We start from the raw sequence: 16,383 nt of genomic DNA on the forward strand, positions 1-16,383 counted from the left end.
AGCCGTGTTAGTCTGTATCAGCAAAAACAACAAGGAGTCCTTGTGGCACCTTAGAGACTAACCAAAATAGTTATTCTAGTACTAACCCGGTTTTTAGACCAGGCCTAAGAAGGATTTTAAAGACTATTTTGCATGGGTTACCTGTGTACGTTGTATATCTCAGCCATTTCTCACAGAATGGTGGAAGCTGCATAATTAGGAATCCTTGTCTTAACAAAATTGTTTGTGTTTGAATAAACATTTTAATTTTATTTGGTAATGCGTTTTAAAAATCAGTTCTAATAGTCCAAATTTCAGTTAATTTAAATATACTAGTAAACTGTGCAAGAAAATACTGAAGCTTTTCTTCCTCCTCACAGCCTTATCCACCCTTTATGCCTCGAAGACTCACAGGGCGCAGTAGATATCGATCCCAGCAGCCAATACCACCACCCCCTTATCATCCCAGCCTGTTACCATATGTGCTGTAAGTTTTGTGCAGCTTTTTGTAGCTTGTTAAATAACGTTTTTAATGTACTTTCATTTTTAAATGGTCCCTTTAACATAGGCCTTATCCTGTCCTCAGCCCAACACTGTTCCCTTTCAGGCATAGCACATAGCAATACCTGTCCTTAGTTTGCCTTAGCATTCCCATGGTAAGGGGCTTTTTTCGGTTGTTTTTAAGTTCCTTACATGTTTACCTTTCATATCAAATTTCCCACATTTGGGCTTTGCCCACAAGCAAAAACAGTTGAGCCACTTTCAAGGATGAACAGAGTCAAACACTTGCTGTTATATTTTTTTTAAGTGTTTGCATCCTCTTGCGAACAGTGCTAGCACTTCAACAAGCAAATGGTAGAAATGTGAAATTGGGCGGGGACATAGTCCCAGAGTCACTCATGGGTCTCTTCCTGATCCTGTGGAAGGCTGTTGAGAGTTGGTCCACCTGTAACAGTATGTAAAATATACTTGTATGCTAGGCTTTTGTATTTATTTTTTGTTATGCGGGTACAGATTACGTTCTGAAATGCCCTTACAATGGGATAAAAACTTAAGTGTTTAAACTCAATTCAAATCCAACAGTCTTTATTCAGGGATAAATTGCTTTACTTAGTTTGAAACAGTTTTACTGAAAAATAATGGAACATTACATGCTGTTACTTTTTCTTATTGACTGAACTGCTAATCTGTTGTAGATGCTGAATTTCTGTCCTGAATCCAATCAGCCATTTCTTTAAGAGGGTGGGGAAGAAACAAAATTCAGGGATTATGATGGGCCTACAAAACTGGGTAGGGCTCCTTTCTGCTGGAATCGGGTGGATGAAAAGCCAGATTCCACGTGCTTTGTTTGTTCTTTGGATGCTGCGTCTATTTTTGAGCTGAACATAAAATGCTTGGAAAGAGAAGATGAATATTTGTATTCCTCCCTATATCTGAAAGACAGCATTGAAAAAGAGCTCATCGAGTTTCAAGTCTTTTGTTGGATTCCCAAACCTCCAGCTTCTTTCACTATGTGTACTCTGCGGTTCCAGACTCTGCTAAATTGCATTTGAATAAATGATCCAATGAACTTGCAAAGCTTTAGATCACACGTTCTTGTCAGAACTTCCCCAGATGCTGTGCCCTCCTGACTTCCCCATCCCTGGTGACTTAGCAAAGTCTGTCTGAGCCCAATGAGACCACATTTATAGTGCTCTAGAAATCTTAACTTGTGAATTTCCCTACTCTCTGCTGTAAGTTTTAAACTATAATGATTTTTCGTAATTTTTGGCATATATATTTCTTGTTTTTAATTTAAAAAAAGAAAATATTAAGAACAGAAAAATGAACACCCCAAGCTTGATCTCATTTCCCAGATGCAGAAACCCCTCTGTCTTCTCCCTGGGCTGAATTCCTGTAATATACACATGTATTTGTGAATGTGCAGTGGGATCTACTCTCAAAATGTGCAAATGAACCAACTTGCACGCTTATTTACATGTATTTGTGTATTAAAGAACTTAGGCTTTTTGCATTGCAGAGCCACATCAAGTTTGGGGTTACTTGTCTTTGGTCATTTTTTTTGATCTATTTTAAAAGCTGAACAGATCGAAGCCAGACGTTCTGTTCTGAATTTTAGTTATCAGTGCAATGATACTAATTAGGAGGTAAGGTTTCTATGGGAACATTGACTCGTAGGTATCTGAGACATAACCTTATAAATAGCAATTGAAAATATTCTACTGTGTCTCTCATGTGCCATGTCTTGGAGTTAACTTTGCTGTGAGTACCTTAACTGTTGAATTGCCTGAATTCTAATCCTTTATTTAATGCATTAATTTAATATTTCCATTTAATTTCTAAAGCATATTCATTTTAATAAGTGAACAAGATTTTTTATAGGTGGAGAACATTGGGCATAACTTTGCTGAAAGTTTAATTTTCTGAATAGTAAATCCTATCCCTGATTGATCTTCCTGCAGATCAATGCTTCCAGTGCCACCTGCAGTTGGACCAGCTTTCAGCTTTGAGTTGGATGTGGAAGATGGAGAGGTGGAAAACTACGAGGTTGGTTTATGATGTGCAGATATGTTTGGGGAACAGTAGTTAACTTAAATGATGAATTTATATTGACTACCAATCTTTTTTTTTTTTTTTGGGCCTTTTTAATAAATGTTATTCTGAAAATAGACTCTAGAAACACTACTTTACGCTTGTTGTACTGGATGTTAAAAATTAAGATGTTACGCTTTTTTATTTTGTTAATATTTCTTTTCAGAACCCTCCCAGACTACTAATCATTAATTGCTCAGTTTTTCATTCTAGATTTCACTTTTTTCTTGCATTTTAATTGATTTTTAAATATTTTACAGAAGTAAATGTCATGTAGTGCATTTTACATGACTTGCTAATCGATGTTAGCTTTACACATTAATGCTAATATTATAAGATGAATTCAGCTAAATGTGAAACATAATGCTTACAAAATTTCATCATGCACTTTGTTGCCTTAATATTAAGGGTACTGTCATAAGTAACAAATATGGAAAAAACACATACCAAGAAAGTTACAGGTTAAAAATCCTAACCTTTGAAATATGGAAATAAGATGTAAAAGTTGTGAACTGGAAGCGTATATAAATATGCAAATACCATTTCAGTTGATGCATTCTCTAATACAAATATTGATGTGAAAATAAAGCAGTAAACCATCACAGGGTGTGCGCTTAGATGGCCTGTTGGTTCAGGAAGTGCACTGATAACCTAATGTACAACTTGAAGTAGCGTATTGTTGTTAGAGTACAGCTTCGTTCTTTTTAAAACCATTCATCTATCTCAGTCCTGGCACTTGGGTTATAGTTCCTCCCAGCTAGCAGATGGACAGTGATATGTCTTAAGCTTTTCCTTTCTCTTCCCTGCTCTCCCCCAGTTCCCTGAGCTTAGAAACCCACTTCTCCCTTTTTCTGTTCCCCAGGAACCTCGCTGCCTAATTAGTAACAGATGGTGGCCAGACAGCTACTTTAAGTTTTTGGCGACTTATTGAAACCGTCAGGCTGCAACTCTAGTGAAGGCTTTTGTTTGCTGCTTTTCCCCCCTCCCCCCCCAACAGAAGGTGAGAGTTGAAAGGGCAGCTGTGCTGAGGGGGAGAAGTGAGAGGGCAGTTAAAAGTTGTTTTCCCCTCATCTGCCTCTCCTTTCCAGCTCTTCCCACTGCCTGCCTCTCCTTTCCCTTGATCCATCACTTCTGTTCTGCGTGCTGCAGTGGTGCAGTATTTCCAGCTTGATATGTGCGAGCTCCACTGGAGCTGTTGCCGTGCAAGTTAAGAGATTGGATGATCTTGTGGTTAAGACAGTAGGCTGGACTCAGGAGATCCAGATTCAGCTTTCACTTCTGCCACATACTCCCTTTGTGAACAATTCACCTAATTTCTCTGTGCCTCAGTTACCCTGTTTGTGAAGCTCAGTTTGCTGCTTCCTCTCCTCCCAAGGGTATTGAAGATAAATCATTTACATGAGAGAAGTGAAGTGTTCTGATATTGTGCTCCATAGCAAAGGCTATACATGAATAAAAATATTCATAGAATCATAGAATATCAGGGTTGGAAGGGACCTCAGGAGTTCATCTAGTCCAACCCCCTGCTCAAAGCAGGACCAATCCCCAATTAAATCATCCCAGCCAGGGCTTTGTCAAGCCTGACCTTAAAAACTTCTAAGGAAGGAGATTCCACCACCTCCCTAGGTAATGCATTCCAGTGTTTCACCACCCTCCTAGTGAAAAAGTTTTTCCTAATATCCAACCTAAATCTCCCCCACTGCAACTTGAGACCATTACTCCTTGTTCTGTCATCTGCTACCACTGAGAACAGTCTAGATCCATCCTCTTTGGAACCCCCTTTCAGGTAGTTGAAAGCAGCTATCAAATCCCCCCTCATTCTTCTCTTCCATATACTAAACATAACCCCAGTTCCCTCAGCTTCTCCTCATAAGTCATGTGTTCCAGTCCCCTGATCATTTTTGTTGCCCTCCGCTGGACTCTTTCCAATTTTTCCACATCCTTCTTGTAGTGTGGGGCCCAAAACTGGACACAGTACTCCAGATGAGGCCTCACCAGTGTCGAATAGAGGGGAACGATCGCGTCCCTCGATCTGCTGGCAGTGCCCCTACTTACACATCCCAAAATGCCATCGGCCTTCTTGGCAACAAGGGCACACTGTTGACTCATATCCAGCTTCTCGTCCACTGTAACCCCTAGGTCCTTTTCTGCAGAACTGCTGCCGAGCCATTCGGTCCCTAGTCTGTAGTGGTGCATTGGATTCTTCCTTCCTAAGTGCAGGACTCTGTACTTCTCCTTGTTGAAGCTCATCAGATTTCTTTTGGCCCAATCCTCTAATTTGTCTAGGTCCCTCTGTATCCTATCCCTACCCTCCAGCCTATCTACCTCTCCTCCCAGTTTAGCGTCATCTGCAAACTTGCTGAGGGTGCAATCCACACCATCCTCCAGATCATTTATGAAGATATTGAACAAAACCGGCCCCAGGACTGACCCCTGGGGCACTCCACTTGACACCAGCTGCCAACTAGACATGGAGCCATTGATCACTACCCGTTGAGCCCGACAATCTAGCCAGCTTTCTATCCACCTTACACTTCTTTAACTTGCTGGCAAGAATACTGTGGGAGACCGTGTCAAAAGCTTTGCGAAAGTCAAGGAAGAACACGTCCACCGCTTTCCCCTCATCCACAGAACCAGTTATCTCGTCATAGAAGGCAGTTAGATTAGTCAGGCATGACTTGCCCTTGGTGAATCCATGCTGACTGTTCCTGATCACTTTCCTCTCCTCTAAGTGCTTCAGAATTGATTCCTTGAGGACCTGCTCCATGATTTTTCCAGGAACTGAGGTGAGGCTGACTGGCCTGTAGTTCCCAGGATCATCCTCCTTCCCTTTTTTAAAGATGGGTACTACATTAGCCTTTTTCCAGTCATCTGATACCTCCCCCGATCTCCATGAGTTTTCAAAGATAATGGCCAATGGCACTGCAATCACATCCGCCAACTCCTTTGGCACTCTTGGATGCAACGCATCCGGCCCCATGGACTTGTGCACGTCCAGCTTTTCTAAATAGTCCCAAACCACTTCTTTCTCCACAGAGGGCTGGTCACCTCCTCTCCGTGCTGTGCTGCCCAGTGCAGTAGTCTGGGAGCTGACCTTGTTTGTGAAGACAGAGGCAAAAAAAGTATTGAGTACATTCGCTTTTTCCACATCCTCTGTCACTAGGTTGCCTCCCTCATTCAGTAAGGGGCCCACACTTTCCTTGACTTTCTTCTTGTTGCTAACATACCTGAAGAAACCCTTCTTGTTACTCTTAACATCTCCTGCTAGCTGCAACTCCAGGTGTGATTTGGCCTTCCTGATTTCACTCCTGCATGCCCGAGCAATATTTTTATACTCATCCCTGGTCATTTGTCCAATCTTCCACTTCTTGTAAGCTTCTTTTTTGTGCTTAAGATCAGCAAGGATTTCACTGTTAAGCCAAGCTGGTCGCCTGCCATATTTACTATTCTTTCCACACATCGGGATGGTTTGTCCCTGTAACCTCAATAAGGATTCTTTAAAATCTTTACTGAAAGAGTCTGCCCAGTTCAGTGTGACTTCATCATTCCTTGGAAGCTCAGCACATAATCTCCAGACCTGAACGCAGCTAGGCAAGAAGTGGGAGCCAGAGGTGTTGTCCCTTAAAACTATAGGTCAACCAGGTAGCAATATGCAGTCAGGTTGGGCAACTGTTTCCTCTGATTATTCATACTATTATTTCAGTTTTTTTTCTGTCTAAAACAAAATATTTATCATTCTGTGAGCGCAGATGCAGGATGGATTAAGAACTGGGTCGTGAAGATTTAGATAACCCAAACAGAGCTTTCTTATACAGTTCAAAAAGTACTTACCTGGGAGCAAACTCTGAAAGGAATGTTTTCCAAGAGCCTGTAATATAAGGGAAGGGGAGATAAAGATTCTCAATCCCTCTTGCTAGAACTTTGGATGAAACTGTATGGTGGGATAATGACAACATTTTATGTCAAAAAAAATAAATTGCAGTTGCAGGGGAGCTGGAGCTCCTTTGAACAATGAGTGTAAAAAGCACAAACTCCTCTTTCTGCAGGCGCTGCTGAATTTGGCAGAACGATTGGGAGAAGCCAAACCACGAGGACTGACGAAAGCAGACATTGAACAGCTTCCATCTTACCGGTTCAATCCAAACAACCACCAGTCAGAACAGACTTTGTAAGTGCATTGCTTTGGCCTCTCAATTTAAAATGCATTATCGGTTATTTTGATCCTTCTAGGTTGGAGTCCATGGTAGCCAGTATTGTAACACAAGTGCTCAAAATGCACATCAAATGGTATGTGCCTTTTTAAATTTTCCAGCCCAGATAATAATTACCCTGACTTTGGAATTTGGGATGTTTTAAGGTTTAAAATGATGAGTAGGTAAACTTGGAACAGTTTTTAAAAGTTGCTTGCTACATTAAAGGGACATTGTCAACTTGAAATTTACCCTATATCAAAAATAGTTTCAGGCACTGTCCCTACCTCTGAATGCCCTTGCCAGTTTTTGTGGTTTACACATTTTCCTATTAATCTGTTTATCTGTTCTATTTGGAAGACCACACAAAAGGAGAAAATGATTATACATGGGAGGCAGTGAAAGTGACTATACACAAAGTGCTGTCAGATATATAAAGTAAACAAACTGGAAGGAAAAAAAAATGCCCTTTTTTCAGTCTTCTAGTTATAACAGTCTTGGGTATTACTTGTAATGAGAAGTAAGGAATAGATTTTCAGGTGGAAATGTGATTGTTTTTTGCTTTAAGTTGACGATGTTTCAACCATGATCTGTTTTTTTAAAAAAAAAAAAAAAAAAAAGACTGAACAGAAATATAAATTAAAGGGAGAATTTCTAAAAAGAAATAATCTGATCCAAAGTTCACACTTTTTTAAGAGGGGGGAAAAAAAGTGGCAACTCATAATTAGCCTTTTTATATATATTAATATTTTAAAAAAAACAAAAACCTATCCTAATATTAAAACTGAATGAAAAGTACTTAAGGGATTTGCACTGACTAATCTTCAGCAGCCCATTGCAAACTTCAGTATTCTTATGAATCACTGTAACAAAATGTTGCTGGTGTTATTGATTGGAGTGGTGAAGATCCTGTGTGGTGGGAGCATTAGCCCTTCCCTGTGCTGAGGTTTGAAGCCAAAGGTACACAGCATTGGATCAGCTTTGTTTACACTGGCACAGCCAGTCTACACTAGAGGTTTGTTCCCATGCCGCTCCATCAGTGCAGCTGCTCCTACTAAAAACCCCACTGCAAGCACAACCTATAAGCTGTCTGTCTATAGAATGCCAGTTTGTTGTTCGAATGACAAATAACTTCAAACTCTGCAATCTTTTTTTTAGGTGCGTAGTATGCATGTGTGATTTTGAGTCAAGGCAGCTACTTAGAGTCTTACCTTGTAACCACGAGTTCCATGCCAAGTGTGTCGATAAATGGCTTAAGGTAAAAAAAAAAAAAAAAAAAAAATCTGTTTCAGTGAGAATTTATAATGGCCTAGTTTGTAGTTGTACTTATTTGCAGTTGCATTTCATCTCTTGTGTCATCTCTTATTTTTCCTTTCTGATATTTAGGCTACAAAAGCCAACAGACTGAAAGGGCTGCCTCCTTTTGCAATAGCTTTATTTTCTAATAGTTGATGAAGGGAGATTATGTGAACTCTGTATCAAAACTAGTGTCATTAAAAAACTGACATGAAGAGAATTATCTTGACCAACAAATTTAGTTCATTTTCAGTTGCACGTAACCATGCCTGTATTTATATAATTTTATGATAAAGTAGGAAAGTTTAAAGTAGAGTATGGGATTTGTGAGTAGTCCGAATACTGCTTCTGACTCTTACTTAAGCAGAATTGATATTAACTGAAAGTGAAAGTACCAAAAATCTTTCTAGCTCTTTCTATAAACGTAAAGTCTGGGGGCAGGGAGAAAAATGCATAACTGGTCAAATTTCTCACCAAATTAAGGCTTTACACATGAGATAAGATATATATCTTCCAAAACAAGTTATTTTAAAAAATATGAAGAATCTAAAAGCAGGACAACACCATACAGAAGGTGCAAAGTGCGGGGTACAATTAGTTAGGTAGAAGATGATATACAGAGACAGATCTCTGCAAGCTGCATTATCCAGACCTACTGCCAGCAAGGTATGGTTTCCCATCATGTCTCACATATTTTTAGTATTTTGTTCTATATGGATTCGTTTATTCTCTATTTTAATCTTTTCCATTATATATCTCTGGTTACAGCAACCCAATGAGAGAGAGAGAAATAAATATGAAATAATCATTAGAGAATAATACAGCCACTGTCTTATATTGTATCTGTTTTAAGATGCATTTTCTTTAAAAACATGGTGCAAGAGTCTAAGCAGTCTTGTTGCTTTGCTGACAGGTGCATTCTTAGATCATACACAGCTGAACATAGAGAGAGTACTACATTGGTAGGCTTCTGAGGGTCAAGAAAATAGCTGCTTTATCATGCTTACTGCAGAAAGCTTTAGTGTGGTAGTCAGTAGTAGTCTAGTTGATGAATCTACCTTCTCTTGGGTAATGAGTTCAATGCTAAACAAATGTGCATGAATAAGAGAGACTGGGATTTAGAGGCATGCTACTAGATCAAATACTCATGCTCTGAGATTGTGGAACAGGTGCCCTAAATTAAATTTAGGGCCAAACTTAACTTCAGGTAGTCTAAAGTTTTACAAAACCTAAGACCAGTAAAAATGTTTCCATACATTTATTTAAATTTCCAATGGAAACCATTTGCATGCAGTAGATGTTCTGCAATATTCTAAACCCAAACATTGCAGCATTATGATAGTGTCTGAGAACTAGAAACTGAAGTATAAATGACTAATGTTTTTAGTAGCACACTGAGAAAAATGCAAAGAATAAGGATTGTTTTCAGATGTTTTTACTCAGGCTACGTCTACACTTGCAGATGGAAATACTGCACCACTGCCAGGATGTAGAACGGAGGTGATGGATGGATCAAAGGAAAGGAGAGGCAGGCAGTGGGAAGAGCTGGAAAGGAGAGGCAGATGAGGGGAAAACAACTTTTAACTGCCCTCTCACTTCTCCCCCTCAGCACAGCTGCCCTTTCAATTCTCACTTTCTGTTGGGGGGAAAAAAAAGCAGCAAACAAAAGCCCTCACTAGAGTTGCAGCCTGATGGTTTCAATAAGTCGCCGAAAACTTAAAGTAGCTGTCTGGCCACCATCTGTTCCAAATTAGGCAGCGAGGTTCTGAGGGCTCGCACATATCAGCCCTGAGAGACAGCAGCAGGGAAAACGCTGCCGTGTGTTCACGCTATCAGCTCTGAGCGCAGTGGCATGGCCACATTAGCAGCTCTTGCAACGCCACAGAGAGCAGTGTATTTTGGTAACTATCCCAGTGTGCAAATGGCTGCAGTGTGCTATGGAAGGGGTTTGCAATGCCTAATGGGGCAGGCACAGCATCACATGATGCAGGTTTACCAATCCCATTGTTCCAGGGCATCCTACTAGATTGCCAGCTGCTTTTTCAAATGGGAGATGGAGTGTGACAGGGAGTATGTTGTGTGTATGTGGGGGGAGAGACTGTGTGTTTTGGGGGCAGTGTGTCTCAGCTTGCTGTCTCGCAAGTTCAGACAGTGGCAGGGGGAAGGGGAAAACCCTGACATCAGACCTCACCCCTCTCTCTCTCTCTCTCACGCACACACGCCTGCCTCTGCATCAGGAGCTTTCCACAGTAATGGTTTGCTTTGTATCCTGGAGCAGATAAGCATGCCAGCTGTCAGAAATGGCGCTTTGAAAGGAGATATCTGCATGCCTGTAGGCAAGTTCAAAACAATGATGAGAGTGGCCACCTGTCTTCAAGGGATTATGGGATGTTTCTGGAGGCCAGTCACAGCACAGTAATGCAACACGTCGTCCACACTGACACCCCAGCGCTTCAACCAGGATGCAGAAAGCTCTATGCTTCTTGTGGAGGTGGATTACCAGGGGCACTTCAGCCGCAGAGTCCAGGCGCTCTAAGTGCCTTGCCAGTGTGGACTCCTCAGGAGTTAGGGTGCCCAGGGCTGATTTAATGTGCTCTAACTTGCAAGTGTAGACAAGGCCTCAGTGATTGACAATTAACTGGAGATACTTAACATGTTTGTGAGGACACTCACCATACATTCCATTCCACTCTTACCAGTCTCCATGCATTTGTAGCCTAGGCCACATGTGTGGGAGGTGTCCACACCAGCCTTTGCAAATGTGTTAAGTACTTCAGGTTAGATGGCAATTCAAAAGTCTAGTGAAGACAAAGCCCTAAGAAAACTGTATAGTGAAAAATCAGATTTTGGAAATGTTTCCAGTAGCAATGATGTAAGGTGATTTGTTTACTGTAGATAGGGCCCCACCAAATTCACAGCCGTGAAAAATGCGTCAGACAGTGAAATCTGGTCTCCCCCTGTGAAATCTGGTCTTTTGTGTGCTTTTACCCTATACTATACAGATTTCATGAGGAGACAAGCATTTCCCAAATTGGGGGTCCTGATGCAAAAGGGAGTCACGGAGGGCGGGGGGGTCAAAAGGTTATTGTAGGGAGAGTTGTGGTACTGCAACTCTTTCTTCTGCGCTGCTGCTGGTGGTGGAGATGCTTTCGGAGCTGGGTGGCTGGAGAGCGGCGGCTGCTGGCTGGGAGCCCAGCTCTGAAGGCAGAGCCGTCGCCAGCAGCAGCGCAGAAGTAAGGGTGACATGCCCGGGCAGCAGCCACCACTCTCCAGCTGCCCACCAGTGGTAGTGCAGAAGTACGGGTAGCAGTCCTGCAGCCTCCCCATACAATAACCGTTTGACCCCGACTCCTCCCACAACTTCTTTTTGGGTCAGGATCCCTACATTTACAACACTGTGAAATTTCAGATTTAAATAGCTGAAATCATGAAATTTACAATTTTAAAAATCCTATGACCAAAAATTGACCAAGGTGGACTGTGAATTTGGTAGGGCCATAACTATAGATAAGGGGATTTGATGATGGTGTCCCTTAAACAACTTAAAAATCACTTCAATAGAAACTTTTGTACCTATTTTTGTTACTGGTAACATCTCAAGGTTTTCTACATTAGAAAAATGTTACTAGTCAGTGTTGGTTAGGACTGTGATTTTTTTTTTTTAATTATTATTATTATTATTTAAACCAGTCATTCTACTGGTATAGGCCTGAATATGGATGCAATTATACTGGTATAAAGATGTCTTATACCATTATAGTTTGTCACTTCCCAAACTGGAATAAGCTATACCAGTGGTATAAGCACTTCTATGTCAGTATAATTCCCTCAACACAGGGTGGAGGGATGTTGTCGCTTTAACTGTTCCAATATAATTAAAGCAGCAAACTTTTCTAGGGTAGAGAAGCCCCCAGGTGGTTATAACTGGAAGAGATCAAAAAATAAATATTTTCCTTTTGTCCATTTTATATTCTGTGTGCATTTGACAGCTTTCTTTGTATGTTATCAGTTTCACTGTGTTCTTCGAGTGATGATCCCTATTTTGTTCCACTGAGGGTTATACGCATGCACTTGGAGCCAGAGATTTTGAAAGTAGTAGTGTCCGTTGGTCCGCACATGCACCCTTGCTCCGCCTCATGGTTTCGTCCAAGGTGATAAAGGGCGGAGCGGACCGATGGCACCCCTCAGTTTTTCTCACCACCACATGGTTTGAGTTGGAGTTTCTACTGTTCTCTTGCCTCTTGTGACGCACTTGATTAAAAAAATAGTTTTATATTGTGTATAGTTAGTATGTTACTTTTTTGTAATAATTTTAGTGTTGTTAGTAGTAGTTTTTAGGATTTTAAGGACTTTGGAACTCTGTTTTACCGGTCGCCCCCCCTCAGCCCCCATGCCTGGATACTGGTTTATGCCAAAGATGTCGAGGTTCAAGATCTGCACCTCCTGCCCTATCTCACTTTCCACCAGTGACCAGCACCAGTGCTGCCTTTACAGCTTGGGAGAAGCCCCGGTTGCATACAGGTGCAGTATCTGCTTCTCCTTCCCAAGCCATACCCAGGAAGGCTGGGCTCTCCGCCTCAAGAAGCACTCACGGAGGTTGTCATCAGGCTGCAGTCAGATCTAGGCCGGGGAACACCAACTCTCTCCTCCCCCTCCATACACCGGCCTGAGCAATCTAGGAGTGCGTCTCCTGCCGCAGAGCACTATTCTGGTTCCGCTGGTACCAGTGCTATGGACCCTGTGCTGGGGCCTAGTTGTGAGGCAAGGAAGCATGCGCATAAGCATGGCAGTAAGCCTTTCTCCAGGCCCAAGTTCCAGCCATGCAGAGCTGGCATGTTCTAAGGCTCAGAAGCACAGTAAGAAGCCGCACAGAACATCTGATCTGCCCACCGAACTGCAAACTCCTTCCAGGTCAGCACTGCCAAAGTCAAGGGAGCCTTCGGTTCCTAGGCGGTTCTCCTTTTCAACTCCCATTCTGGCTCTGGTTCCGACTGCAGAGAGCGTGTCACTGACACTGGGGAGACTCGAGTCTGCCCCCGAGTCTCATGAACTCTTGCTTTGGCAGAGGTGAGGTCTCCACACCTTCAAGTGCCATTCCCTCCTAGGAGAGTATGCTTCCTCACATTAGACTTGCCTCTTTCAGGCCATGTTCCCGCCTGCTCCTCAACAGCTCCTGCAGTTCCAACAGCACCGTCATTTGAACCGGGCTCTGACTTCTCTGCATCAGAGAACTCGGACAGAAAGCAGGGTCCGCCCCTCCTCTATCATCTGTATGCCTTCCCTAAGGTCCCGCTGACTCAACGGCAATACCCTCCCTTTGCCCAGCCCTGGCATCACTGGTATCCCACTCCTAGGGACTGTACACAACAACCACTGGATCCACCTGTTGGCCATACTGGGGTTGAAGGCCGCAGTATCTGCCATTGGAATCTTCCCACTCTGCTTGTGAGGAGTCTCCAATCTCGCCCCTTTGATAGTCATCGAGCAGGTGTTCAGAACAACTATTGGAGGATGCACCACTTAGTCCAACTCCAACGGTACTGTCGGAACTGGAGTGATTGCCCTCGTCATCCCCTGATGCCATGGTGTCTTCGACTCCCTCTTTGTCCCTGGTTGACAACCGCCAATTTCAAGAACTGCTGCATGGGGTGGGGATTCCCTTTCACATCCCACTGGAGGAAGTACAAGACAAGCATCACCAGCTTCTTGACATGGTACACGCCTCAGTACTGGCCAGAGTGGCTCTACCGATCAGTGATGCCATTCTTCAACCAGAACGGACTGTATGGCACACTCCAGCTAGCTGCAAACCCATTCTCAACGGGCGGAAAAGCGATACTATGTGCCTCTGAAGGGGTCTAATTTTCTCTTCTCTTGCTCCTCAGCCAATTCCCTCTGTTATTCAGGCAGCAGTGGAACAGGCTCAGCAGCAACACGCATGCTCCGCCCCGGCAGACAAGAAAGGCAAGCGACTGGACCTTCTAGGTTGTAAGTTCTTCTCCTCTGTTAGCATACAATTCCGCATTTCCAATTACTTGGCTCTGTTCATCAAGTACTGCTTCCTTACCTACAGCAAGCTGGCGGATTTCACAGACAAACTGCCCCGGCAGGATCAAGCTCACTTCCAGGCTGTCCTACAGGAGGGGAAATTGGTTGTGAGAACAACACTCCCGGCTGCAGTGGATGTGGTGGATACTTTCTTCGTGCACAATGGCTACAGGGATCGTCATGCACAGGGAGTCGTGGCTACGTTTGTCCAGTTTCCCAAGGGAAGTCTAGACCACCATAAAGGATCTCTCTTTCGTTGAGTCTCATCTCTTCAATCAGAACACTGATTGACTCCCTCAAAGACGCCAGGGCCACTCTGCAATCACTAAGTATCTACACACAAGCACTCAAATGCAAATTTTACAGCCTACCTCTGACGCAGCAATGTAGAGCTCCCCAGTTCTTCCTCCAGCAGACTTACGAGTCTCCTTGCAAATGGCAGAAGACCCAATGAGCTGTCATCCTGGTTCATCTTCACAACCTTCAGCGTCTCAGAGTTAATCTTTGCAGAAGAATTATTTCGGTGTGCAACCAGAGAGCCATCAACTACCCTGTCTCACATTGTGCACCCGACTCACCCCCTTCTGGGGGCATCTAGCACTCTTTTTACCAGCTTGGTGTGTTGTAACAGACAAGTGGGTCCTGGATGTCCTTCAGCATGGCTATACAGTTGAGTTCGCAACACAACCTCACCCACATCCTCTGCCCCGGCCCTGCCTCAGGAACCATTTTCACAACAGTATCCTTGCCCAGGAAGTGGACTCCCTATTGCAGAGAGGAGCGATAGAACCTGCAGTGTATCAGGGCAGTGGGTTCTATTCCACCTATTTCCTGGTCCCCAAGAAGAAGTGTGGGTGAAGGCTGATCTTAGACCTCGACCATCTCAACCATTCCATATGCAAGCCAAAGTTTCGTATGGTCACCCTAGCAACCAGCATGCCTTCCTAAGAAGGAGGCATGTGGTGTATGGCTCTTGATATGCAAAATGCTTTCACATGGATATCCATCTTGCCCACAGTTGTTTCCTGAATTCACAGACTGCCTTGGTCGCTTCCAATACATCTACCGTTTGGACTCACCACTGCTCCACAAGTTTTCACCAAGGTTTTCTCGGTAGTGGCGGCCCACTTCTGGTGCGAAGGGGTCCTTACATTCCCTTATCTTGACAATTGGCTGCTGGCAGTGAGATCAAAAAGGAGAAGCTTGAGCCTTGACCTCCATGCTGCTCACACTCCTCTCCTCCCTGGGGATTAGTGTACATGTCGATAAATCAACTTGGGATTCCACACAATTCCTAGAATTAGTTGGGCCCACATCAGCGCGATCTCGGCACATGCCTACCTGCCAGAGGACAGGTTCCAAACCCTACAAGAGCAATTTCCATGGTGCTCTCCAGTCTTTCTGTTCTGGCCAGGACTTGCCTTTCTGTTCTTGGCCACCTGGTGGCTTGCACGTATGTGACTGCCTTGGCCCATCTCTGCTTCGGCTGTCTACAACTGTGGTTTCAGAGAGTCTGTTCCCCCACGTGCCATACCATGGACTTTCTGCTGTGGGTTCCCAACGATATCTCTTCCCTCCAGTGGTGGATGGACTCAGGCCGGGTCTACACTGGGATGCCATTCTTTTTGCCCTCCCCATGAACAACAATCATCATGGATGTGTTGCTTGTCGGATAGGGCGCCCACATGAGTGAGCACATTGATTCAGGGAACCTGGACTGGTCAGGAATTTCGGATCCACATCAACATCCTGGAACTTCTGGCAGCATTCCTCTCATCCATCTATTCCAGTCACGTTTTCACCATGTTGGACAACACCACCATCACAGTTTACTACATCAACAAGCAAGGCGGCATGAGGTCGCCCGCGTTTTGCGTGGAGGCTGTTTGGGATTGAAAAGCCCAACCTGAGTGCACCTGGGTGACTCAGAAATCAGAAGACAATGAAAAAGAACCCACATTATTTTTTCCAAATCCCCTGATTAAGCCACTCATAGTATTTTTTTAGGCCTGATTCCTGATTGTTGAACACTTGGGTTTGGCAATACTGTGTGTTATATTTTTAAAATCCCAAACCATAAGTAAATAATTGTAATCCATCTTGCTTCTGGTGACATTATCAAAACTTCTGTTTTTGTTACAAGGCTTTCACAAAAAGCCCTTAGGTAGAACTACTCAGTTTTAATTAAACAGTATTTCGAAGATCTCATTAGAAAGTTTCTTTAGAATAATTTTGAGGAAGGTTACAGTACATCATTTAATGGTATGTGCATGCTTAT

At 43.2% G+C, this 16,383-nt stretch overlaps 1 protein-coding gene across 4 annotated transcripts in view; it reads left to right on the forward strand.

Annotated features, from left to right (window-relative positions):
* Positions 1–16,383, forward strand: part of RNF38 (ring finger protein 38) — a 194,215-nt gene that overhangs the window by 171,144 nt on the left and 6,688 nt on the right. For all 4 annotated transcript variants that reach the window (XM_048849985.2, XM_048849987.2, XM_048849986.2 and 1 more), the window contains 4 exons: positions 360–466; positions 2,442–2,526; positions 6,618–6,739; positions 7,920–8,019. In XM_048849985.2, coding sequence (XP_048705942.2) covers positions 360–466; positions 2,442–2,526; positions 6,618–6,739; positions 7,920–8,019 — 414 coding nt within the window. The remainder of the gene's footprint in view (positions 1–359; positions 467–2,441; positions 2,527–6,617; positions 6,740–7,919; positions 8,020–16,383) is intronic.

This window comes from Caretta caretta, chromosome 5 (genome assembly GCF_965140235.1).
Source record: "Caretta caretta isolate rCarCar2 chromosome 5, rCarCar1.hap1, whole genome shotgun sequence".
Classification (NCBI taxonomy): Eukaryota; Metazoa; Chordata; order Testudines; family Cheloniidae; genus Caretta; species Caretta caretta.